This window comes from Melopsittacus undulatus, chromosome 13 (assembly GCF_012275295.1).
Source record: "Melopsittacus undulatus isolate bMelUnd1 chromosome 13, bMelUnd1.mat.Z, whole genome shotgun sequence".
Classification (NCBI taxonomy): domain Eukaryota; kingdom Metazoa; phylum Chordata; class Aves; order Psittaciformes; family Psittaculidae; genus Melopsittacus; species Melopsittacus undulatus.
In genome coordinates, this window is record NC_047539.1 from 8,431,914 (window position 1) to 8,457,658 (window position 25,745).

The following is a 25,745-nucleotide window of genomic DNA, read 5'->3' on the forward strand; positions in this document are numbered from 1 at the left end:
GTCCCCAGGGCCTGGGGTGCTGTGTCCTCCCTGAGGAGACAAGGATCGGTCCCGGGCGCGCTGCTGAGGGGAGGGCGGCGGAAGGACCCCGCGGCGCGCTGCCGGCGGGTTAAATAGGGTGAGGCACTCTTTAGCCGCCGGCGGAAGCAGCCGAGCGCTGGGGCCTGCGCGATGCAACCTATAAAAGGCGTGAGGTGGCGCGGAGGTCTGGGCAGTCGGAGCTGGGGCTGGCTGGGTGTGTGTCCTCGGAGAGGTGCTATCGGAGCGGCAGGAGCCCTGAGGAGGCGGTGACGGCCTGAGAGACCCCCGTGTGCACCTTCGTAGCGTTCTCCCCTCCCGCGGGCGGTGCGGCGGCGACAGCGACAGCCACCTCCGGAGCCGCGGGCCGCGCCTCCCCACTGCCCTGCTGGATGCTCTGGGGTTCGCTCCCTGAGGGGGGCCGCGGCGCCGGCAGCACCCGCTGTGGCGGGGCCATGGGGGCGGGCAGCGGCAGGGCGCGGAGCCCCCTTCCCCGCTGAGAAGGCCCCTCGTCCCGGAGCCGATGCCGCACTGTCCCCTCTTCCCCGGCCCCTGAAAGACTTCCCCCGCCCAGCTCCACTCCTTCCCCGCCTTGCCCTCCTCATGCCAGACGGAGCCCCTCGTCTCGGAGACGCCCTGCAGCAGCCCCGCTGGGCTGGGGGTCTGCGGCTGCCCCCGCGGTATGAGAGGAGCTGCTCCCGCCGCCGGGGGCAGCCAGGAGAGGGGCAGACTCCTACCCCGCCGCCGGTTGCTGTAAGGCGGCTGTAGCTGCCTTGGCTGGAGGAAGACCCCCTTTGTTTTCTCTCCCTCCCTTCTTCCTTCCCGGGGGCTTCATGCCCCGCTGAGGGATGATGGAGGTGGTGGGAGACTTTGAGTACAGCAAGAAGGACCTGATAGGACACGGAGCCTTTGCTGTGGTCTTCAAAGGTCGTCACCGCAAGGTAAATAGCAATGGGCTTTGCTCGCAGCCGGAGAGGGGCCGGTTACACAACCGGGGCTGGGGTCGGGGTCGCTCCGCGGGGCTACAGCCATCAGGAGCCCCTCCCGGTGGGTAGCGATGGTTGGGTTGTGTGTGTCCTCTGAGGGAGTTGTGTCGTGATTTGTGTGTTTGGGGAGAAATAAGAAGGAACGGGCCGGGCTGGGCTGGGTACCGGGGTTTGGGGCTGGGCCTGCCGCTGCTGCAGCCCCAGAGCTGAGCTGCCGGCTCCCGGCCTCCATAAACCTCCTTTTTCTCCCGTAACAACCTATCTGCATTCCCACCTCTCCTCTCTGCTGTTTGGTAGCTCCCTGACATAACGGCGAGTGGAGAGTTGCAGCTGTATGGGAGGCTGAGCCCTTTGTTTGTCTGAAGGTTCATGTTTATCTCGCTGGATAACGAGGGATCTAATGGAAAATTGTCTCCTTTGGGATTGGCAGAACGTCTCTTAAATTCAGAGGTGTCTGGTTTCCTGGCGTGGCTTGCTAATCACCCTGGATATTCATAGTTGCGTTATGGTTTCTTGCTGCTGTGAGAGTTTATTCTGGTGTTGGTGCTTAAAGTGCTCTGCTTTCCAGAAAACAACTCTTCAGATTTATCATCTTGGAGCACTGGGGCAGCACTCGCAACTTGGAGAGAGGCACAGGGCAGTGATTTTTGAGTTACAGAAAGGGGAGAAAGGAAAACAAAAAATGTAAAGGCCACTGGAGATGCTCCCACCTTGCAAATAGTCAATTTATTTTTAGGTAATATATAAATAGACAGAAGTTTACTTAAAAAAAGGAGATGTTTTCTTGTGCAGTTTTCAGCTGTAGAGCTTAAGGATGAAAATGGGAAGTCCGTATAGGAGAGTGAAAGTAACTGGATCATTGAGAGAGGACTAAAAAGCAGATACATAGCACCGATACAAAGGAAAAATAAATGGGTTATGATTACTTGCCACTTTCAGTTTTTAAATGCTTTGGAACCCATGAACGTGCAGTGTAGCTGCAGCTGGGTTTTAATAGCTGTCTAAGCTATTGTGGAATGAAATAGTTCTTGATGGTGTCATGTGATGCAATCACTGGTGGGTAGAGTAGGGGTGATCTCACAACTTTTTCTCCAGTTCTTTACTAGGTAGTTGTTAGTGGTTAAAGTCAAAGCCGATGGAAAACTGACAATACTTTTTTGCTTGTTTGCTTCCAGAAAACTGATTGGGAAGTAGCCATAAAGAGTATTAACAAAAAGAACTTGTCAAAGTCACAAATCCTACTTGGAAAAGAAATAAAAATCTTAAAGGTATGTTAATTTGCTGTGATTTTTAAAGCTTCTTTACTTGAAAAGGAGACTTTTGCCCTAGTTCATTTCAGGTCATGGGTGGTATCACAATAATTGCTGTTCTGCTGTTTGCTTCTTTTGTTAGTTCCAGGAGAAATTCAGAACTAAAAAGACCAAGATAAAAAAAAAAGGAAAAAAATACTTTTTCATTCCGGGAATGGTCTCAGAATGGGTTATGGGCATGATTTTTGTAGTTAAAAGTAGAAAATTATAGAACCAGGCTCTGTGCTTTGCTTATTGCACAGGTAGAAAATTTGGCCCTTCAGGATGGCTGATGTGGCACCTTTCTCAGGCAGTGCAGACAACAAAAGTCATAGCTGAGGGTAAAACTTAAGTCTTTGATCTTTCCTTACCTTCTTTGCTCAAAGATGCCTTGAAAGCTAAATCACCATGCTGAATTTGATTCCTGAAGCAGTCTTCCCACTTCTGAGGTGTGTTAATTGATTAAAATGTGTAGTGTGGCTCTAATGAAGCTAAAAATGGACCATCAGTTATTCAGTGCTGTTTTATGGGAATGTGTCCTCATATGGTCTATTGTTCACTCTCTGAATTTCACCACATCTCATTTTAGATAGTTTTGCAGTAATAATTAGTGCTGCTTTCTTTCCATGTTTCCAGGCTTCTTGAGATACATCACTATTTTATACCTTAATATATATATATATTTTAGTATATCTGTTACATATTAGAAATTGTAGTGTTTGATATATGTGTGCTGCAAGTTTTTAGCAAAGATGTGTTATTTTCAGCAGTTACAGTTAGTTTCAGGTGACCTGTGAATTTTATTTGGTGTTACTTGATTTGGTTTTCTTTTCGTTGCAAAGTGGTGCAGTTGACTTGAACCAGAGTTGGTAACTCTGCTAAGTGGGAAGTATGTGAGACTAAATTTAGTGAAGTTTTGAGTGTTCAATGAAGGATCAGTACTTCCTGTAACATGATGTAGAAAATAAGTTCTGCAACCAGATGTTTTTATGACCTCTGAAGATATTGCCTAATTTCCTATTCTGTAAATATTGTCTAAACAGCTGGGATTTTCTCCAAATTCCATCACGTGGTCTAAACCAGATGCTGCTTTCCTGTGTAAAATTTGGTTCTCTTTAATTATCACCTAGCATAATAAATTTAAAATAATAATAATAATGACAACAGGCCATTTTCATAATGCAGATATTTTGTTTTACAGGAACTTCAGCATGAGAACATTGTAGCTCTTTATGATGTCCAGGTAAAATACATTTTGATGCCTTTTCATTAAAATTTATTCATGAAAATACAATGCATACGTATGCTTACTGAGTAGAAAATTTTGAATGGCCACATATTTTATTGCTATGATCAGTCTGGTATTTAAAAAAACAGCTCCCTAGCAGTGGTGAGGGAGTTTTCTCATATTTAACACACTATGCAGTTATTTTGTGTTGGCTCTTTCTTATAAGCAGGATGCAGTGTTGGGATAGAAAGCCATGAGGAATACAGTTTACTGTCAGGCAACATGGACAAGTGGCAGCCTGAGAAGCCCTGCAGAGGCCATTTATATAGTTTGGTCCTGTCTCCAGAGGAAAAGAATCAGCTGGCTGGGCTTGAAGCTCAGTCAGTGTCATTAACCAATTTCCTGAATTAGCCTTGTTTCCTTGGCTCTATACTTTAATTGGAAAGCAGGTGTTTGTGGATAATGACTGAATACACCTGAAGGAAAATGTACTAGTAGGAGCTGATCTGGATGGGTGAAGCAAGTGACAAGAAAAAGTCAACATAACTTAAAATACTTCATAGAAAAGGAGTAGCATCCTTGAGGTCTCTGTAACAAGGAGATGTATTATGTAGCTCTGTATGACAGTGAGGAAGAACTGAAGGAAGTAGAAGACCACATCTTGTATATATTGCTTGTATATATTGCTGTTGCCTGTGTTCAGGAGGCCAGGATAAAAACCAAGCAGACATTAGGATATTTTCAAGTAGGAGAAATAAGAATTAAATGGCTTCAAATGGTCTTCCTTTCTTTATGCCCAGGATTTTTTGCTGGTAAGGTGAAGGAGTTGGTTTTCTGGCCTATCCAGGATGGTGTATTCTACTTGCTAAGAAGTAGATTTTATCCAAAGGCCTGCAAGTGTTGAATAAAGCTAAATGTGATGTAGGTTATACAGCTATTTGTTCTTCTTGAATAAGAACTATGTATTTATCTCCTGGGCTCAATTCTAATCTTAAATGCAGAGTTACATTTATGAAAAAAAAAAAATAAGAACCATCCTTGGGCAGTGCACAGTTACAGGAATGGAAAATAGACATTTTTACCTTCTTCAGTATTTTCTGTCTTCACACATTCTTCACAAGTTTTCAGCTTACGTGTAGATATGTATCTCTAGCTATAGAAATCTGTGTTCACGTGACACACATGGCAGTCTCAGGTTTTGCTGTGTATAGTGCTACAGGACATGTACTAAATTCTTTTGACTTTGGTACAAAACTGTTGTTCATGTAGCAACATGAGCTGTGCATCAGAACTTCTCATTTGGATGTGTAGATCTCTCTACTGGATCTTCACTTCAGAGCTGAGGACTTCAAATGATGTGAGCTGCTCTGAGAGGGAAAGTACACGTTTTCCTGACTATTGCTAATTGGAAATAATTTCTCAGCGTCCTAAATTTAGTATATCCAGACATCTTAAAAGAAGCTTGAATTGTTGACTGAGGGCATTGGGTGTGTGAGTAAGCAGCTGAATTTCAGATTTATCATTTACAGTTATTTATATGTGAGCATTACTTTCTAAGCTTCGCACTGAGGGTAGTTGACTAGGAATGTATTTTAGTGATTTAACATTGTGTGTCTTCTAAGCCTTGGAAAGGCTCTTTCTTCTTTTGATCTACACATCCACAAGGGAAGAGAGGGCAGAGCTGTACACTTGTCTGTGTTTTCTTTACCTAAAGGTTATTTATAAACATAACTTCTAGGCTTTTCAACCACAGGAGAGGGTGGCTGTAAAGTGACAGGACTTCTTGAATGATCAGTCCTGTGCACTTCGTTTGAGAAGGGAATGTTGCTGCTTGTCACTGACTGTTGCATTTAAATAAAATCAACAGCTGAAGAGAAGGGAAAACCTGTGTCTCATACCTTGGGCATATTTCAAACACATTAATGGAAAACATAAAGCTTGGCAGTATGATGCTACATCTATAGAAGAAATTGCTTTACAAAATATGATCTAAAGAATGTGACACTTGCACAAATAAGCTTTTCTCTTCCTGCACAGGGCTGTGTTTGTGAAATATTACCCATCATTAACTTGTATGATTACGTTAATTTATAACCCAGCAAGAATGAACACTATGCAAGCCATTTACATGTCTACTAGGCTGTTACACCTACTAATTTTCTTCAGCATTTCATGTTCTAGCATGTACTGCCCTTTGTGTTTGCCATAATACTGCAGATAAAACTTTAGGATTTCAAGCAATTTTTAAGTTGCAGAAGCTATTTTTTTTTTGCCTCAGTGCTGGAGCCAGTGGAGTCTGTCACAGTAGGAAGATCTCAGTGTGACTGGGAGTCTTGTTTTATTTTTATAGTTCTGTTGGTCTGAAGTTTTTCTTAACCTTAGACAGTTTGAAATAAGAAAAAACTCATGTTTCAGACGTACTGTTTGGCAAACCATTTAGCTGAATAATCCAAGAACTTGTTGTTGCACCAAGTTTCCAGATAGAAAAGATGGTGTGAAATGTAAGTGGCAAAACTAAATAAAAATGTGTAAATTAATTGCAGTGAATAAGAAATATTTTAACATCTCATAATAGTAAATTAAATTATTTGTACTTAATGGCAGTACTTTTGAGATTAAAACTGTACCCCTGTGTAGCAATTTGGAATATATCTTTTGAGAATGAAAGGGTAGTTGTTATTTTACATATTGCAAAAGACTTGATTTGGAATTGTTTTCACAGGAGGTAGATTCCTTCTCTTTCATCTGTTTGTTTATATGAACATAAAGATAAAGAGACGTACGCCATTGGGTTTTAATTAGATCTAAGGAGAATTTACGAACCATTCTGTGGAGAGTATATGAATATTTTAAAAGCTTCTATATGTTGCTGTTGCTTCAGCTCCTGTGAACACCATTTTTATAGGTTACTTGGTATGTACAGGGTGCTCTGAGATAAATGACTAGAAATGTCATTCATCCAGAGACACACCCAAATGAATTGGTGTGTGCATTGGTTAGCATCAAAATCTTTTGTTCTGCTGCCAGCACAATAATTGCCGTTGATTTCTGTGGGGTGTTTACATGCAACACTGGCAGGTTTGATCTGCCACAGGCATTTGATGTGAGCAGAGGAGCAGTGCATAGCTTTGTTGCTTGTGCCATCTCAGAAGGCTGGGGATCTGCACACCCGGGTGTGGAGACCATTGGTTCTTAGCCTGAAGACATTTGTGCAGATAAACTGAAATACGAACTCATCTGTGAGAGGCAGATGTTTTGCAGTACTAGGGCTCTGCAAAATAAATATAAGCAGCTCACCTCCAAATGTGAGATTATTTTTTTCACATAGTGAAATGCCTAAAACACCCCAGACTATAATCGAGGGATAGCAAGACATAACTTGTTGAGACCTGTTTTTGTTTGTCTTCTTGAGCAAGACTTTGGTAGTCTTTTATTTCAAGAAAAAAAAGAATCCTGAATCATTCAAATGGCATAAGAATGCAGCTCTTTTCCCATGGTGGTGCTGTGGGATGTCATTCATCCTGCAAAATAAGATTGATCTTGGATCCTGTTAATTGAGGAAATGTAGCCTACTGTTTCTCAAAAGTAAAAGGAACCCAAAATAACCTCTAACTCACCAGCATAAAGTACATTGAGGTCCTTGAATAAAGTATACTGAAGTATGAAGGTATCAGAGAGTTACTTGGAATGTGCTATATTTAGGACATGAATTTACAGTTTTGTGCAGTTCATGATCCTGAGTGTGTGCTGGGTGGAACTAATCTCTTACACAGTGCCAGACAGTGCCTGTTTTAGCAAATAATTTAATTCAAAACCTCTTTTGAATGTCAGCAATCAGAGTAAAAGCTGTAACATATCTTGGAGATAGCATTTTAGAATGAATTAATGCCTTCACTCTATGGAGTCTGAAGTTTGCTATTTGAACAGTAGTTTGGGGATAACTAATTTCTAGTGTGTTAGTGGAGAAACAGTATCTGAACAGAAATTGTTTCTTGCCTTACCCTGTTGCTATATAGCAGACAAAATAACTGCAGCTGCTTCTGCTGTCTTTGACAGCAGTGAAAGCTATGAGAGCAAATCCAGTGGTCCTTCTGGTACCTGCATCTCAGCCTTTACTTATACACAGGTGCCTCTGAGTTCTTGGGATGCTGTGCAATGAACCATACTATCCTTGTTGTTTTACTAGTGGGAATTAAATCTTGCTGTTCGGTTTACCCAAGGACTCCAGTTGGTCTGCTAGTATTGCATGTTTCTTGAGGCATTTGGTTCAACTGTTCTGGTGTGTGCTCTTGTTCTTGGTATCTCGCAGCTTTGATTGCTTCCATACTTTCATCATAGCTGTTTCTGAACTGTTGTCTTTTGAAAGAGGATATCTTGGTATATTTTTATTTTTCCTCAGCTCCGTAAGTCTACTGTGTTTGCCAGTATCCATCCTCAGTGAGTGTGGAAATAGTCATGTGAAAACATGCTGTTCAGACAAGTTTTCAAGCAAAAAGAAACATCCTGCCCTGTAGAAATTGTAAAGATTTTGAAATACTACCTGGCAGCTGATGCTAGCTGGAAGGTTGGTTACAACAATATTGGTCTGCAAGGAATGATGCCAGTGTAGGCGTTCAAGGTTAAGGACAACCGGTTGGAATTTGGTTTGGCCACCAGAACCAAAGAGTTGAAATTACTACATAGTCCTTAGCTTACCCACTGTGCCTAGATGCTGTAATTTGTATTTCAGAACTGTTTCAGATCTTCTAGTGTGTGAGTGTGGTAAATGTTTAGTGTGCTGTCAACAGTTTTGCCTTTCTTTTGTGTTGTACAGCAGGCCAGTCTCTTTCACTACCTCCCAATATGTGTTAGTTAAGTACAGTGTTTCACATAACAGAAAATGAATGATTGGCTATTGTGGTACATTTCTCCATAGCTGATTGCTCTTTTATGTAAATAATTGGCAGCATTCATGCTATTTGAATCCTACAGGCACATGTCAAGTGACATTTAGTCTAAGACTTAACATTTAGTCGCAACTAACAAAATGTTCAGCCCTTTGCATGATGGGAGCTGAACATGGTAGAAACTGCTGCTTCTCTGTGGTGCGCACAGAAAGTAAACTAAGTATCTGTAATACAGTAAGAAACAGCCCTAAAAAGATCTGGGCCAGTCATTTTTTCACCAAATCATTAGAACTTCTGCCAAATTAATTTAATGGTAAAAAACCAAGCAAAAAAACCCAATCAAACAAAAAAAGAACAGAAAACAACCCACAAAAAAAACCCAACCAAATAAAGCCCAAATTAACATATCAGAAAATCAGTTGGATAATAGCAGTACACAGGCTGTCAGGTTAACTCTCATAAACTCCAGTTAACCAGAATCTACAGGCCTCAAACAGAAGCATATTAACTGTTTATTTTCCACAGTTTCAGCTTTGGCAGCTCACCAAGAGCTCCCTGCAGACTTTCAGCTTGTTCTAAAAGAGGACTTTCTAACCCAAAAGAAATCTAGAGTATGTTTCTGCCAGTACACCAGAGTTCTAGCAACAGCTGTCAGAAATAACCATGGATGTTTTGACTTCTTTTACGATTAATGGCTTTAAAATGGAACTGCTGCGCTGAGCATGTGCTTTGGATTATAACTCCACATCCCCTGAGACCACTGGGATTAAAACAGAGCAAATTTTGGCAAATATGTTGCCTCTTGATCCCTTTCCATTAGGTTTATCTGTAAGCTTTCAGAATTGTAAAATGGTTTCCTATTGACCTTTGTAATCTTTTACTTCAACTTGGAAGTTAAACCTAGATTCAGAATAAGGAGCAAAAATGGGTTTTGTCAAGAAAATTTCAAGCAACAAAGCAAGGCATGCTGGGCAAAACTGTTCTGTAATTGTTGCAACACAGCATACATTTGTTTTGCTTTATTGTTTTTCCAGGTAGAAGTGTAGGCGAGAATAATTCCAGCTGCAGTAATTTTATGATCTGTGTATTGATGTAAATATTCAAAAGCTTGTTTCAAGAAGCAGTTTAGAACAGCTTGCTAGGTCAGCTTTATTCCTGCATGATAGGTCTGAAACATGCTGGTTTACTAATCTTTTATTTTTTGAGCACTTCGCTTAGCAAGTCAACAGCAATCACAAGTCTAGGGAATGATAATAGGGATAGCCTTATTTTTCAGCAGAATAATTTAGGAGGGAAACATATGTCTACAGAATTAACTTGTGTCTTCTGAGTGTATTCCCAAAATGGAGATCACATTCACAGTCAGGCTGGCCAAGAACTGTAATGCAAAATCTGAGGGATGAGCACTTCAGTTGTTGTGAACTAACATTTGCATTGGTGGGATACTGAAAAGTGTTTGGTTATGTGTTAAAGTTGAGATGAGATGTGACTGGGGAGCTTGGTATCAGTAGTGTGCCAAGTATTACTTTAGTGATACAAATGAGGAAGGACTTTTGACCGGTCTGGAACAATCTCTGTGTCAAACCTCTAATCTCATCTGGTTTAGTAAAAAAGAATTATCCAAGCTGCAAAAGGAAACACTCTCATTCTTAGTATGACCTTAACCAAGTGACTTGTTTGATTATTTTAATCAATAATATCAGTCAAAATAAAATGAATGATTCTACTGGGGGGAAATCTGGTGGCTTTCTTTAAGCAGGTGAGGGTTAGTACAGCAGGACAAATCATAAACTCCTTGTTTCTGAAGAGAGCAGTTTGATTTGAAAGGTCTTTCCAGGGGAATCCAGAAAACACATTCTCTTAGTTTTGAGATGAATAAATGTCTGTTGTGAGCCGAGCATTACATACTGCCATAAGCTGCTCGTTTTGTACAGAGACTGTTGTGTACTGGAGGCACTGACGCTGTGGAACATCTATTTCTGATTCATGGGATTGCTATGTTCGGGTGGAAGTCCATTAGCCGGGGTTCTTTCTTGTCCCTGGAAAACGGGCAGTTTCCATGCTTCTTAGCTGCATTATTCTTTTACATATCACAATTGTCCTTTAAGTGACATGCTCCGCAGTTGGCAGAATTTTTTGTTTGATAAATGGGGATCTTAGAGTTGCTGTTTGTCATCCTTGTGGTTCCTGGAAGAGAGTGAGTTTCTGTCTTGTGAGATGTTGCAAATGAACTATGTAGAAAGAAACAACGTTTATCATTACATATTTTCAGTAATTTACAGAACAAGTAATTATCCTTTTTTTTTTTGCTTTAATGTATACACTTCAGGTTTTGAGGCATTTATAGGATTGCAAATTATGGCTTGCGTTGGTCACAGCTGTTACAGAAGCATTGAACAATTGGGACTTACGAAATGTGATCTGCTGCCACTTTAATATTCTATATTGGTTGGAGTTTGCCTTTCATTCCCAACAGATTTGACTAATGTTCCTAGAAACTTGCTTTCTTTGAGGCTAATTTCCAGATGCAAACAGGTCTGTAATGTCCTTGATATTCTGAGCTGGAAAGAACCTCAAATGTATTTCTGTAACACAGATGAGAGTGGCCAAACTAAATGCTTCCCGAAAGCAAAGCAGCCTCATACAGTCTTGAATTAACCTTAAAATGGCCAGTTCATCTTGAACTGAACTTGCTACAGTTATCTGTAGTGATATCTGTATCTGTGATGGTTTGGTAAAACTAAGCTTTAATGGGTTGTGCCATCCATGTGCTATGTGTGACAGTTGAGGTCTTTGGTTTCCTTCACCTGGGCCTATGGGCCCATTTTTTCTTTATTTTTCTTTTCAGTCTTCCTAGTCTGATCTGTTAGTGAGCCCTTGAAAATGGTACTCTTGTGCTAGTTCTTGCCAGGTCAGCCAAAGCGAACACTTACTGAAGCTTTAACACAAGCACTGAGAAAGGTGACTTAAGTTCACAGCTTTTGTTTTGCCATGCAGTGTCCCTTTTGACTTTCTTTTTGTCACTAGTTAGTAGAATACAGTCAGACTGACTACATTTCCACTTTGAGCTGGGATATATGCCTGGCCTTGTGTGTTTTGCCATCTTGGTATTTTACTTCAACTGTCTTAAAAACATATTTTCCCACAAACTGTCAATCCTTTGTTTATTTTTAAACTGAAAGGGAGGTAACATACCCTGCAACTAAAACCATCATCCTGTTTAGTGTATGTCCTTATGTTTCTTTCTGCTTCTCTTTGCGCTCTTTCTGTCTTACTCGGTCAGCTCATAGGGAAAAAATGCTTTCAGTTTATAAAAGATCTCTGAGTGTTCTCAACTTTGTTTTGTTGCCAGCTGTAGGCGCAACAAAACATATATGCAGGAGGCTTTGTGGAAAATTGTGTTGGTTATTGGCATAAACAGGTAGGCTCTTTCTTCCCTCACACAAAATAAGTATTTGTAGAAAAAGGTGAATGCTCTTGTTAGGGTTGGGTTTAAGCACAGATATTTTTACAGCATTTTTGTGGCATGTGTAGATAATTTACAGTAGAAGTTGGCTAATCTGTCTTTCAGTAACTATTACCCAGTTACAAGAGAGGGAATTCAGGTTGAAAACAGGTTAGGTCAAAGGAGGTCAGTGCTTTGGAAAATCTCAATGGGGCTGCCATAACAAATCGCACCTTTGCCATAAGGCATTTAGGTCCGTGGCAGATACGCGCTTCTGCCAGTGACTTGCTGAGGGAGATACTTTGCAGAAGTATGCATGACTCCTGAAGTAATTATACTACAAAATAGTATTTGGGTTTATTCCAGACGATTAACTGCTCTGTGATTTCTGACTGGCCTTTGGCCTGTCAGGTGGCAGAACCAAAGCTTGTTTTACCCAGAAGCGAGAATGTAACTTTGGATTTCCTCCTTAGAAAGCTGGTTATCATAGCCACATTGTCTTGCTTATGGTTTGTAACTCTATCTGCGTTCGTGACTAAATATTACTGGCAGTTGAAAGCTGAGGGAATGATATACAGCAGAAACTGATACTACTTACTGTATGATGCACTTTCAAATGATAGCTTTAGTCTTCAGGATATTTGTTGCCTGGTAGTTTCTTTCTACAAATGCTAATGTTTTGAAAAGTTGAAGTATGTAATGGTGGGGAATGTGTCTGCTACCCTCTAAAACAGTGGCTTTAACATGAAGTGTCAGTTGACAGAAAAAAAATTCATGTTACATTTGGTTAACGTAGGTGCTAAGGGCTTTGTCTTGTCATATTCTTAAATGGGATTTGTTCTTCTCTTTCAGGAAATGCCCAATTCTGTCTTCTTGGTAATGGAGGTATATGTTAACTTACATGTTTCTTTCTGGCTGATTATAAAGGTGTTTTTTAGACAAAATGTCTTTGCACAGCTGCAAAAGAACCATGACTTGTTAAAGCAAACAGTTCTAAAACTAGATTATTTACTTCCTATGCACTGCTAAATTAGCAGCGTTTGCTCCATAAAGTATTCCATTTAATCTTCTGATACTAGAAGTATTGATGAAGTGTTACATCTCAAATTATTAATTGCAGATAATTGACAAAACAATTTTAAGGCAAGCAGCTGAAAGAGATCTTTCCATTTTCATTAAAAGATTAGAAAGTAAAAAATATAAAGGAAGTCTCAGTATTTGTGTTTTGAGTAAAAATCTTTCTTTTTAACAGTACTGCAATGGTGGGGATTTGGCAGATTACTTACAAGGTAATTGATCACTATATTTCCCTATTCAGAAGCTATTGCATTACATGCTTATATTCTATATTCCTGTAATCCACTGATATTTCTCTAAGATATTTTTGCTTGTCTTTTAACTATTTTTCTGTTCATGAAATGTCTATAATTCCACAATGCATGTTCACCCTGGTGTGATTTCTCGAGTCCCCTCTTTATAAACTCACCAAGAATCTGTTGAGTGCTTTATTCAGTCTCAGTTGAGGTCAGCAGCAGAGTGTTGTTTGTGTTTGTGTGCCACCCTGCTAACTTGAAAACTAAATTTTGAAGCTGCAGTGAGCCATAAGGTTTTTGCATTTGTTTAAAAATAGTGTGTTTAAATGCCACTCATAATTGAAATTCAAACCCACAACGTAGCAATGAAGGTGAATAAAATAATGCACAGGCAGAAACTGCTTTTTGCCACTGCTTTTGAAACAGTTGAATTTAATATGTCCTTATTTGTAACTGAGGGAGAAGATGTAACTAATCATAAATAGCATGCTGAAAAATGTGTGGCTTTCTATTACTAAAGTTGTGTTTTGGGGGCTGCTCCCAGTGTTTTGATTCCACCTGCTTTCTTTTCCAAGATAGGCACTTAAAAATACTGAATTACTTATATAATAACACTTTCTACAAAGAGGCACTTCTCATTTAGAAGTGATTTTGCCCTTTGGTGTGGCTCTGCCCAAAGGGAAGACACAAATTACAGAGTCATGACAAATCAATTCTTATTCTGAACAAAATCTTGAACAGAGATAGTAACCTTCCTATTTTTCTTGATGGAAATATTCTTCTACTTGCCTTTGTATCTCAGTATGTTGAAGGAATCTTTCTCTGAACAGCTATTGTTATGGTAACTGTGCATATTAAAAGCCTAATTCACTTCTCTTAAAATCCTTTGAAAGACTCATACAGTATAATCCAGCTCCTGTGTTCAGTACTTTTTCACACTGCAGAGTGAGGTCATACCTTCTGAGGAGACTTTCAAAAGTACATCGTATTTTTTCCCTTCCAAATAAATTTTATCATGGATGGAATTTTTTTTAGTAGAGTGCTTATTTGCATCCCCATAATAATTTTTAAGGGACGGGTTTTGTGGCTTCAGGTTGTAACAAGACTGTAGATACATTTAATGTTCTAAACTGTGAAGCTCTTTTATTTTCTTGGCTCCTTTGTCTTTTTGGTAAGTTTAGGATTTAATGGTGATTGAGAAGCTTTTTAATTATTATGCTACAATGTTGAATAAACTATTATAAACCCAGATCATTGAGTACTGGAACTAGTGTAAAGCTATGGAGATGTGTATGTTGTTGGGAGTATATACCTGTATAGGAAAACGCTGAAGACTGGAATGTTCTGAATGTAATTCGCTATGGGTTGACTGTCTTCATTGTTCTCACAGTCAATCACTGTGAAGTTTATTGCTTTTTGCCCAAAGATAATGATATTTATTTTCTCATCTGTTAACGTGTATCTTATTTCCAGCTAAAGGAACTCTCAGTGAAGACACCATCCGTGTGTTCCTCCAGCAGATTGCAGCAGCAATGCGCATTCTGCACAGTAAAGGAATCATTCACAGGGATCTTAAACCACAGAATATTCTGTTGTCTTACGCCAGTCGTAGGAAGTCAAGTGTCAGTGGGATACGCATTAAAATAGGTAAATATGCTTTTCTCTGATGTAATGGTAAATTATCACTGTTAGATTATTTTCCTGCTCTGAAGTGTCTTTGTACTGAAAGCACAGAGCGTGTACTGGATATGGTGTGTATTAAATTTATGCAAATGAGACAGTAAGTCTAGAATGATGAGCTTTATGCTGTAATACAGATTCTCAGTATAAGAAATATGGAGTCATAAAGACCTTTTCTGAGTAAATCTGCAGGAAGAAGAAACTTATTTAGCTGGTGTTTCTAGTATTAGGTTATTTTATTTAGACATAAATCTGTAACATTTGAAACTTTGAGCAGCCTTTAGTCCATTTCAATGTGTGTACATACAGGAATCCACTCTCAGTTCCAGCTGGGGGTGTTTTTGTGGTAGACCCTCCTAAGGGTTATTTGAGAAAGTTTAGAAATGCAGGTTTTGACCTATTTTTGACAGAAGGTTTGGCATCGTAAGTGGGGGGAGATGTCAGTTGTTCAGGATACCACCAAACTCCTCTTCAGAGGACACTTAAGGCATTTAAACCTCTCATTGTCTGGTAAAATGTGTATTTAAAAATACCTTGTTTTAAACAAGTTTACTTTCTGTGCTTTTGCTCAGCCGAAATCTGAGATTTGTTCCAACTCAATCCATTTTCTGAGCAGCACAAAGGAGACAAAACTTCTTTCTTCTCTTGCTGTCCTTACTTGATAGTTTCAGATGCTTTTGCCTACGTGGAGAATTCAGGCACTGGAAACTTGCCTTCTTCTACCTGATGTGATTTCACTGAAGCAGATTATATATTCATCACTCTTAATGAACCATTTATATTTAGCCACAGACTTTAATCCTTTCCTGCTGACGCCAGACAGTATTCTCTGCAGCTGAGAGATGGTGGAGCAGCAGTTTGTGCAAACTATGCCACTGCTGTTTCTTGGCTTGCTCTTTGGAAGATAATACATTATTCTTTCAGTGGAACATACATTTTACTGTTCCATGTAGTTAGCTATATATTATATGTGTCTTTTTTCTCTCTAGCTGGTAATTGTAGCAAATTTCAGTAAGACAGACAGTTTTTAGACTCTAAAAATCTGAAAATTCTCCTTTTCATTGACAAATGTGTTTCTTTATGTAGCTGACTTTGGTTTTGCTCGTTATCTGCATAGCAACATGATGGCTGCAACTCTGTGTGGTTCCCCTATGTATATGGTAGGTGACAGTCTATTTCAGATTATGTTGCTTATCTCAAACATTCTCCTACTAGAATGAAATAATCTACTGACTGCGATTGGCAAATACCTAATACTGCTTCAGAAGTATTGGGATCAGCATGCAGTTCACCTTTCCATAGTTTTACTAGCGCCTGTTTTCTTGTGGAGATCGCAATTGTTCAAGTCGGAGTCATTGAACATCCCTTAGTAATGCAGGGAGGAAAAATCTTGGAGAATTAAAAGGCAGTACATCCTAGCATTCTTTTTTTTTTTCCTATGAAGTGGTTTCATTCCCACTTAACATGTTTTTCCCCCCTGAAAATAAGGCATTATCTCCTTTCCAGTTTCTAAGAAAATCAAAAGTGATCAAATACAGACTAGACGTTAAAAAGCAACTAAAAAGTGACTTGATGTTTTATTCTGGTTATTTAATGTATTCTCTCGCATTTGGGGATGTTTGTTCCGTTTGTTTGGGGTTTTTAAAAAAATTTGAAGTTAATGGCTATCAATTTTTACTAAGTACTGTGGTTCAGTTTTGAGCACTGAACTGTCTGACTTTAGCACTACCACTGCTGTACTCTGTGGTCATAGGAAGATATTTTGACTTTCCCTTGGCTCAGTTTTGTATGTGTAAAATGGTGGTAATAATAATCCTTATGAAATGCTTTGTAATTTATCCATGAGGAGTGCTGCATAAACCAAGTAAATAACACTTGAACTCATATTCCATGTGTGCTAATTTTTAGATGCTTACTTTAGAACAGTTCTAGTTTTCTGTGGTTTTGAAACATAACTTTCAGATAGAACTGTTACCTTTCAAGTCATGTGATGCAGATTAAAATGTTAATTTTGTCTTACAATAAAGTGGTCTCTGTTAATACTGCTCTGATAGAAGAAGTGTAGAATTTGTATTGCTGTGGCTTTCCTGCTCTGTTTTTCCCCTCTGAGGCTTTGCTGTTCTTTCCAGGCCCCTGAAGTGATTATGTCTCAACACTATGATGCTAAAGCAGATCTGTGGAGCATAGGAACTGTGATTTACCAGTGTCTTGTTGGAAAGCCACCTTTTCAGGTAACACTTTATTTCCTTTTCCCTCTTTAGTCTCATGGAAACTCCTGGGGCTTTTCCTTCCAGTCACGCAAACAGAAGTAAATACTGATACCTGAATGTAGCGTCAGTGGTTCAAAGTCCAGATTATTTGAGGATACCAAGGAAGAAGGTACTCATACTTAGTCTGTGAGGTCCATGTGTTCAGTCCAGAGGAAATATATGAGGATACACAGTACTGAAGTTGCTGATGTGCTTGGGGTTTTCTTCTTTAATGCCTCCTTTTATATGCAAAAGCCTCCTTTCTTGCGCATGTGTGCATAGGTACAAAAGCTATTTTGTACAAGAAGCTGAGCTTTAATAATGTGCATTTTTATTTGACAGGCCAATAGTCCTCAAGATTTGAGAATGTTTTATGAAAAGAACAGGAATTTAATTCCTAGGTATGTCCCCATGGCCTTTCTTGTCACTTGAGCTTGTTCACTAAACACTTTTTAATCTTTGGGAATGCTTGGGATTCATAAAAATATTTGATGTTGCTCTCTTTGCAAGGATGTAGTATCATACCAGTGACTCATGTTGCATCTTGCCTTCATTGTACTTTGCTGAGTTGCAAGGGTTATGTGCTAAAGCTGTAGAGCATGTATAGTGAAAACGTAGGGACGTAGCAGAATGCTGACTTTCTGAAATTTAATGTGCTATGCATTATTTAATGCATACATTAAATTTAATGCATGTTTTACTTCCTCTTGTGTGCAGTATTCCTAGGGAAACATCAGCTTATCTGGCTGACCTGCTGTTGGGTTTGCTTCAGAGAAACCAAAAAGATAGAATGGACTTTGGTATGTAATTTTTCCTTTTGCTCTCTTGACTTTCCTTGTTAGTTGTATTCATGTGACCAGAATAACAGTCTTGACCTTTTGTCGACAGCCAATTACATGAAAAGTGAAATATATTTTTCTTCTCAGTAATCATAAAGAAGGCAGAGTAGCCAAAATAAATCATTAGGTAACTATTATCAGTTAGTATTAAGTAATGTAGGTAAATAATGACTTTTTGTTGTAAATTAGTTTAATGTTGTAAATTCATTTAATTCTTTCAGTTGTGGCCTCTTCCCCCTCAGTATTAACAGACCTTAAATTTCCTTTTAAGTCTTTTTATTTGTGTTACTTTCACTGGTGGTTCGGCTTCAGATCGGGAGCAGATATCTCTGATCTCCATGTGGTGTTGGTTGCAGAAATGTTACATCAAAATTGTTTATATATGCAAATATGAGCTCCCAGTATTGCACTTGGGTAGTGCCAACTGTGAAGACTTCTTTATTATAGTGAAGTATTTTTCAGTGTTTGTAATCTTTTAAGCCCAAAAGCAGTAGTAACAGCATTTGTATCTTTGTATTTTGTAAGGTCCTAAAAGTGACTCACGTTTGCATCCTGTTAGACATTACTGCAGTGTCTGTTTAGGACAGCATTTTGCATCAGTTGGGAAGTTAAACCTAGTACAAACTAGAGGGATACCCTCTTAACAAGTGAACTTGTTTGGCTTCAGTTTACTTCTGTGTTTGTCTTTTTATCTGGAGCTCTGTAGTTGCAGAACATTGTGCTAACTTCTTAAGATTTCAAGGCCTTGAGTCAGTACTGTTGAATCATTCAAACTGGCTACAACTGTTGCCTCTTCAAAATTAGTCAGGAGTAGAGTTTACATTTGTGTGTACTTTGTGCTGGCTGGGTTGTTGCTCACTTCAGTCTCAAAAAGCCTTTTTAATGCTGGGGGTTTGGTTACCTGCTACTGAAAAACTAAGCTTTTTTTTTTCTAATACAAACTCTGGCAGCATTTGTTAAAAACTACTGAGAAGTTAAATCTTCTGTTAGTTCTTGTTAGCTGCATCTTGTATGTCATATTACTTACGCTGATTGTTTAAGTGTTACAGCACTTTGTTACTGCAGTTCTACCATAGCTGCAAGGAAATGTTAATCTTAAAATTTTAGTTGGTTAAAGAGAGCTTACCTAAAGACAAGTATCTTTTTCATTATTATATATCAGTAGCAATGTGGTTTTTTACTGAGCTTCATTTATAGCAACAAGACAGGTGACCCATCAAGTTTAATCTATGGAATGGCAGAAACAGCCTAAACCTCAAAGTCTTTTCATGTTCTTTGTAGATAAGGTGTAGTTCTTTCCTCATCATAAGCTGTTAGTTCTTCTGATGATGAGATCCTAGGGTGAGTTGCAACCCAAAGTAAGACATGCTCAGTTTTTATTTCAGCTTATGAAATTTCACCATTGCTCTTCAGTTATGCATGCAAGCCTGGTTTTGACGCAGTACTGAAATACACAAATTGATTCATGCATCACATGTGGTCCTTGTGTATTTGTGATAAGACAGCTATGTTTGTTAGGCTGTGGAAAGAGGAGGATTCAAAAGGCATTTTAGCTCTTCATTTGAAGCTTTGAAGATTTTCCTAGCTACTTTTCAACTTCTGCTGTGTTTTGCTCCAAGAAATATCAAGTATTTTCTTTTTGGTAATTTGGATTTTAAAACATCAATACCGGCATAATTAAGGTGCTACTCTTCTGAGAGCCAGGCCATGGGGTTTTGTCTGTAGATGTGACTGACATAACTCAGCTGCTATATGTAAAAACTTTAATAGAATTCAGATCCAGAAAAAAAAATCATGATAATTGAGTAAAATGTCCCAAATGATGACAGTATTCAGGGGTTGATACATAAATCTATATGTCTAAAAGAATGAGGATGTCACAAACATGGAGTTTGAGTAACTGAATCCACTTTGCACTCTGGATGTGCTAGTCCCTACAGTTTCTTCAGACATGGAGAATTCACTGTAGTAGTGGGAGAATGCATTTGTGCTTAGAAAGAAAAATAGAAAGCAGAAAGCTGGTGATGAAAGTCATGTTTTCCTTGGCTGAGCTACTTCAAGGGCCTCAAAGGGGCTGCTCTGGAATGTGCTTAGCAAAGGGAGTGAAAGGGAGAGTGTGTAACTGAGCCCTGTTGCCTGTTGTTAAAGTAAAAATAGCATTGGAAATCTTGTTGATCTTCCAGCAATATAAAGTAGAACAGCAGGTGTTGTACAAAAGCTCAAGAACACCTGATCCTCATGTTAAAGTTAATCATTACATTGTTCTTGCATTACAGTTGAGCCTGCCTCCCTTACCGGGTCTTGGAAGAAAGTGTGTTGAAGGGAGAGGAGATACTGCAGGCCTCAGATTCTTTCTTTTTTGCCTTTGTTATTTGCTTAGGTCTGATGAACAGCATTGTTTTTCCTCAACTGTTAGAACATTGAAGTTCATTAAAGTTCATGAAGCTCAGCAGCTGGCTTCCACCAACCCTCAATTTCCCCTAACTAGTTGAAGATTGTTTCATGTAGAATAAAACTTTCCATGTAAACTGCTACTCAGCTAGTAATTCCAAGTCAATTAAATGCGCCTCAGCATATTCATTTACAACAAAAGCAAAATGTTTCTATTGTAACAGTAACAAATTAACTGAGGAAATTATTAGAGAAACTATATAACAGTAGAGAATGTAGAGAATTGTTTAATTCTGCTTTGTGCTCTGAACCAGCTACACAGGTCGTGTTCTGCTGCAGGGAGTGGGAAGGAGAGTGGCTGCTGCTCTGTTGTGATATTCAGCCACCTATGGAGCAGCATTAATGGGTTCAAAAATAAACATCAGCTCTTGGGAGAGGCAGAAGTGAAAATACTTTGTGTTTAATGTGAGAGATGCCTATTTTGAACAGCAAATTAAATCTGAATGAGTACCATATTGTAACATGGGAAACAACATCATGAGGAGTATAGGAAGGCTTCTTCTGTATCCTTAAGTGCAGTCATAAGATGTTCTCCAGTCATTCAGTCTGATTTGCTTTGCTGGCCATTGTTTGAAGTTATTCAGTTGATACTTGTTTCCTTTCCAAATACTACAGCAACATATAACATAAAAGGCTTTAGTCTTTTATAAGCTCTTCACCCTCTGGCTCTGAAATATTGATTGTGGGAAGGCAACCATTTATCACCATCTGCAGTGTAGCCTGTAAATTCTGTGTCATTTGTACATTCACTCACAATGGTGGTTGTTTCTTTTTCTACAGAAGCATTTTTCAACCACCCTTTCCTGGATCAGATTTCAACAGTCAAAAAATGTAAGTAGTTTTGGTTTTCCACCCGTGTAAATGATGAATGATGGGGGCTGGAAGGGAGAAAGATGTGCCAAATATAATGCTAAATGTTTATGAGGCATTTTCCTGACTCTTGACTGTTGTTGTGCTCTATTGAAAGCTTTAGTGTTGAATCCTTTTTTGTATTATGATAGACTGAAATGTGATACTTATTTACTAGTTCCTTTGACATTTCAACTGAACTTAAAATACCCTTGGTGTCTTTAAGGATATTTAAAAAACACCCGTGTATGTTCAAGTGCTGTGCTTGTAAGCTGTATAAAGGTGTGTGAATGAAAAACTGAGGAAATGACTTTGTTTGAATTTCAGCTTTTCAAAACCTCAGTCCCTTATTTTTTTTCCTCTGGGGTTTCCTCTTCTAGCTTGTCCTGTACCTGTGCCCACATATGCAGGCTCAGTCTCGGGCAGTTCCTGTGGTAGCTCTCCTTCATGCCGTTTTGCTTCTCCTCCAGTAAGTTCTCTGCTTTACAGAGCAATCTCTAGGATGTATTTTCTGTAATGTTTAGCCCAGAGCTACTGAATGTTATCAGGTCATGTTTAAGAGCACAGAGCAAGTAATACCCCTCTTCTGCTAGAATTCTGTTAACATTTTTGTTCCTTTTTGCTCTGTGTTGTATTTTGTGGGGTTTGTGGTTGTTCTTTTTTCTTAAAGAAAAAAACATACACATATGAAGTGCCAGAGTAGCAGATCTTTAGATTTCCTAATGTGATTTGCAACGTAACTAATGTTACAGGTAATCTTTGAGTTGGTCTTTTTGGCTAAGGCACCTTATACTGTTAAAACTAGCATCTTCAGTTTTATGTGGTATTTGGAAGAAGTACATCTGTATCATCAGGAATAATGGAATAAACTTGAATTGTTTTAAATTCACAACCTATTTAATATAGAACTGTCTAAATTGACACTACAGGGGTATCTAGTATTTGAAATTTTCAAATTCCAACACAGTTTCTGTTTCTAAATTTGTAAATCTTGGGCCTTTTTTTCTTATGTTGTTTGGGGTTTTTATGTGTGGGGTTTTTTTGTCAAAGCTAGTGATGACTCTTACTTTAGAAGCTTCATATTCCAAAGAGCAATTCTAAATTCTGAATCACTGGATTTACAGTGTATTTTTTAACTTTCTTTTTTTCCACCACTGCCCTCCAGTCTCTGCCAGACATGCAGCATATTCAAGAAGAAAATTTGTCTTCACCTCCATTGGGTCCTCCGAACTATCTCCAGGTCTCTAAAGACTCTGCCAGTACCAGTAGTAAGAACTCATCTTGTGATACAGATGACTTTGTTCTTGTCCCACACAATATCTCTTCAGACCACTCATGTAAGTACCTTCCTTACTTTCTATATTAAAACAATTCCCACTTGTAACATACCTTTATGTTCTATTATTCTTTGTCTCTCTCTTCTCTAGATGTGCGTCAATCACATTGCAATTAACTTCTAGTTTGATTAATGTTTGAAGGGCAACTGTTTGGTACACCTCTATGTCCATCTGGGACATTTTCACCTTCAGCTGAGTAGCCAGATATGGCAAAGATGCCAAGGGGATTGAAAGTCATGGAAAATATTGGGGTCTGGCAGTAGAACAAGAGTCAGTTGTAAACAACTGCTTATAAGAAGCTCAAGGATCCTCTTAGTGGAGGCAGGCACTTTATTACCTCCAGGCTAAACTGAACATTTATAGTCCATGCTGTAGAGTTGTAGATAATAAACAAATGCAGGTAAAACCATACAAAATTTTTTACCATGAAAGGTGAGATGTCAGGCTGGGCTTATACAATAGAAAGACTTAGATGGAGTACAGTGCCATTTTACAATGCTGTCCAAACCTGAAGGGTCACTAAGAAGCCTCTCAGCTGATTTTTGTATAATGCCACTAACTTGTGGTAAATATTTGACTAAATTAGTGCCTTGATCTCTGAATCTTCTGTCTTCCCCAGTTACACTTTTTTGTTGGTGGTCGCAGTTTATGGAAAACTCCTCTGTGTTCACAGAAGTTTGCCAGAAGTTATTATTCCTACAACAGGAATACTGGAGATGTAATTTTATTTAAGATTCTACTTCATGACGTGGGTTTTCAATGTGTTCTTCTGCTCACTATAGATGATATGCCATTGGGAGCAGCTGGCAGGCGGGCTTCAAGCGAGTTCTTGATGTGTGGAGGGTAGGTGTGCTGAGCTTTATCCAAAAGAAGTCTCATTTTCTAAAATTGATACTGCAGCTGTAGAAGGGGTTGCTGGGGTTTTGGCAATGATGGGTTTTGCATAGTTATGTGGACTTTATCTTACAGATTAATATGCCAAGTTAAACTTAATATGAATATGTAAACAGCTTGAATTCAGAAAGCTTTGCTGCAAAGTAGTTTCTCTGATGTGAAGACCTGTCTATTGACAGTGGCTTTTGTCTTCACAGGCAGTCACCATTAACTATTTCTGGAAGCTCAGGAACTGTACAGAAACCATCCTCAACCTCTTCTCGAAGTACTGCTTCTGGTACAGCTAACAGGTGTGTGATGTAGGCTTGAGGATTTCCTCTCTTTTGAAGAGGTCCTTTTCTACTATATGGGTGTGTTTTTTAATTGTGGGTGGCTGCTTGAAACTGAACTGAAATAGAAACTAGACCTGTTTTTTTCCAGGCTCTACACTTAAATGCATTCTAACAGCTGACAGTTGCATATCTAACTTCTGGTTCTGATGCATCCCAAGAGATTTCCTTAAGGAAAGAGCGTTCCTTTTTCTGTTTAAATTTTGAGCTAGTTGAAAGCAGAGACTTCAGAGACATAACTGACTTGTCCTTTTCGGTGTTAGAAGCACAGCACAGTCTAGTGGGTCAAGATTTTGAATGCAGTGAACATTTTAAGAAGTAGCTGTGAGAGGAGAGGAACTTGCTAAACCCAGATTGCTATGGATTTGTGTCTCGTGGCTGGCTTGTCTTGTGTCTGGTAACTGGGTGCGGCTTCTGTGCAAGCAAGTACTGTAAATATTGTGTTTGTATTTTGCAAGGTACTAAAGAAGCCACATGAAAGAGCTAAACATGTATTACAGCTTTTACATCAGCAGGACTGTTAGTATGTCCTCTTTCATCCACATGGTTGTAGACTGCAGTTCTGCTAGTTTGAAATAGAGCTGATACTCATCAGTGGTGCCTGAAATCTTTCCTGTGTTATAATGAGAAATGTGAAGCTCAATCATGCTGTTAAACTACTCATGTAATATCTAAACAGAAGGATTAGATTTGTCATTTGACCAAGTAATGAATTTCATAATGTTTTCAGTACAAATAGAGGATGAGTGGCTAAATAGGGAGTAAAGCTATTATGTTAGGTGTATTTTTGGCTTATGCTAATACTACAGGGCCGCAAGTCAGCATTATTTGTTTAGAAATGCTTGTCACAAGGAAAGTTTGCTACTCTGTGCTGATCTTTGCACAGTTTGTGAAATCTGCTGACATGGGCTATCAATAGAGCTTTTAGTCTTACATTTTATGTTTAAGGGCAGATAATGGGGGTGGTTTGTCTGTAAAGATCATTTTGCTCTGGATTGGCTGTGTACAACATACTAGAAATACGTTGTCATTTCCTATTTTAAATTGTGTCAGGCATCACAGTTCTTAGAGTTACAGGTTTTATGAAAACATGTCAGTCACGTTGTCTGTACTTTACTAAGTTAAGAGCTAAACAGTCGTGTGATTAGAAACAGGTGCCTACTGGTCACACTTCCAGTGTCTGTACTGTAATAGTTCGATTTAGTTATTGGTTGAGTAATTTCAGTAACTAATTGGCTGCTTGGAACATGGTGTGAAGGAAGCAGCATGTCTGACAGTCTGCAAGGCACTGCTATTGGTTTATTATTTCATGAGAAATGTTATTTTGTTGTGTGGTTTGGTTATTGTTTGATGGCTTTTTGGGGGGAAGGGGAGGAAGGGGGTGTAGGTTTTTGTTTTGTCTTCTACAAAAGGTAGAAGTAGGGAAACAGTGGGAAACAGTGATTGACTCTTCAGACTATGGGAGCAAATTGCACCTGTAGTTATGCTGCTTTAAGTCAAGTAGAAGAAGCTGTAGCACTTCTCAGACTCCAGCCAGAATGGGAAGAATAGGTAGAGGTGGTTAATTGCTAATTTTATTCTCTGGATCTCAGAGAAACAAGATTTGCATGCAGCACTGCACACATCTGTATTGCTTTTTCTCTAACTAGTAACAAACCACAGCAGACTGAGGATGCTGAACCAGAGTTTAGCCTTGGGGCTGAGCTCTGGAGCCCTGAGGTAAGGCCAGATACTGCACTGTGCTTCTCCACCATACTGACACAGCATTGCTGCCTGCAGTTAGCTCACAGAACTTGCTTGGATATACCTACAGGGCTGGGTGAGAGCAGGGGAAAGCATTTTCCAGCCTGAGTATTTTAAAAGTTGAAGTGTCTTCATAGCCTCCTCAGTGTCACTGCCGCAGTTTAAAGAACATTTGCTTCCCATCTTCCAGAGGTCAGGCCTAGGGAGCC

General features: G+C 39.2%; 1 protein-coding gene across 1 annotated transcript in view; it reads left to right on the forward strand.

The window, feature by feature from the left end:
• The first annotated feature begins 222 nt into the window (after positions 1–222).
• ULK2 (unc-51 like autophagy activating kinase 2) overlaps positions 223–25,745 on the forward strand; it is a 40,061-nt gene continuing 14,538 nt past the window's right edge. The window contains exons 1-15 of the mRNA XM_031043541.2: positions 223–959; positions 2,180–2,272; positions 3,495–3,536; positions 12,705–12,737; positions 13,105–13,141; positions 14,639–14,812; positions 15,932–16,005; positions 16,975–17,076; positions 17,437–17,495; positions 17,812–17,894; positions 21,165–21,215; positions 21,614–21,702; positions 22,399–22,570; positions 23,353–23,413; positions 23,662–23,754. Coding sequence (XP_030899401.2) covers positions 867–959; positions 2,180–2,272; positions 3,495–3,536; positions 12,705–12,737; positions 13,105–13,141; positions 14,639–14,812; positions 15,932–16,005; positions 16,975–17,076; positions 17,437–17,495; positions 17,812–17,894; positions 21,165–21,215; positions 21,614–21,702; positions 22,399–22,570; positions 23,353–23,413; positions 23,662–23,754 — 1,256 coding nt within the window. The 5' untranslated portion in view covers positions 223–866. The remainder of the gene's footprint in view (positions 960–2,179; positions 2,273–3,494; positions 3,537–12,704; positions 12,738–13,104; positions 13,142–14,638; positions 14,813–15,931; positions 16,006–16,974; positions 17,077–17,436; positions 17,496–17,811; positions 17,895–21,164; positions 21,216–21,613; positions 21,703–22,398; positions 22,571–23,352; positions 23,414–23,661; positions 23,755–25,745) is intronic.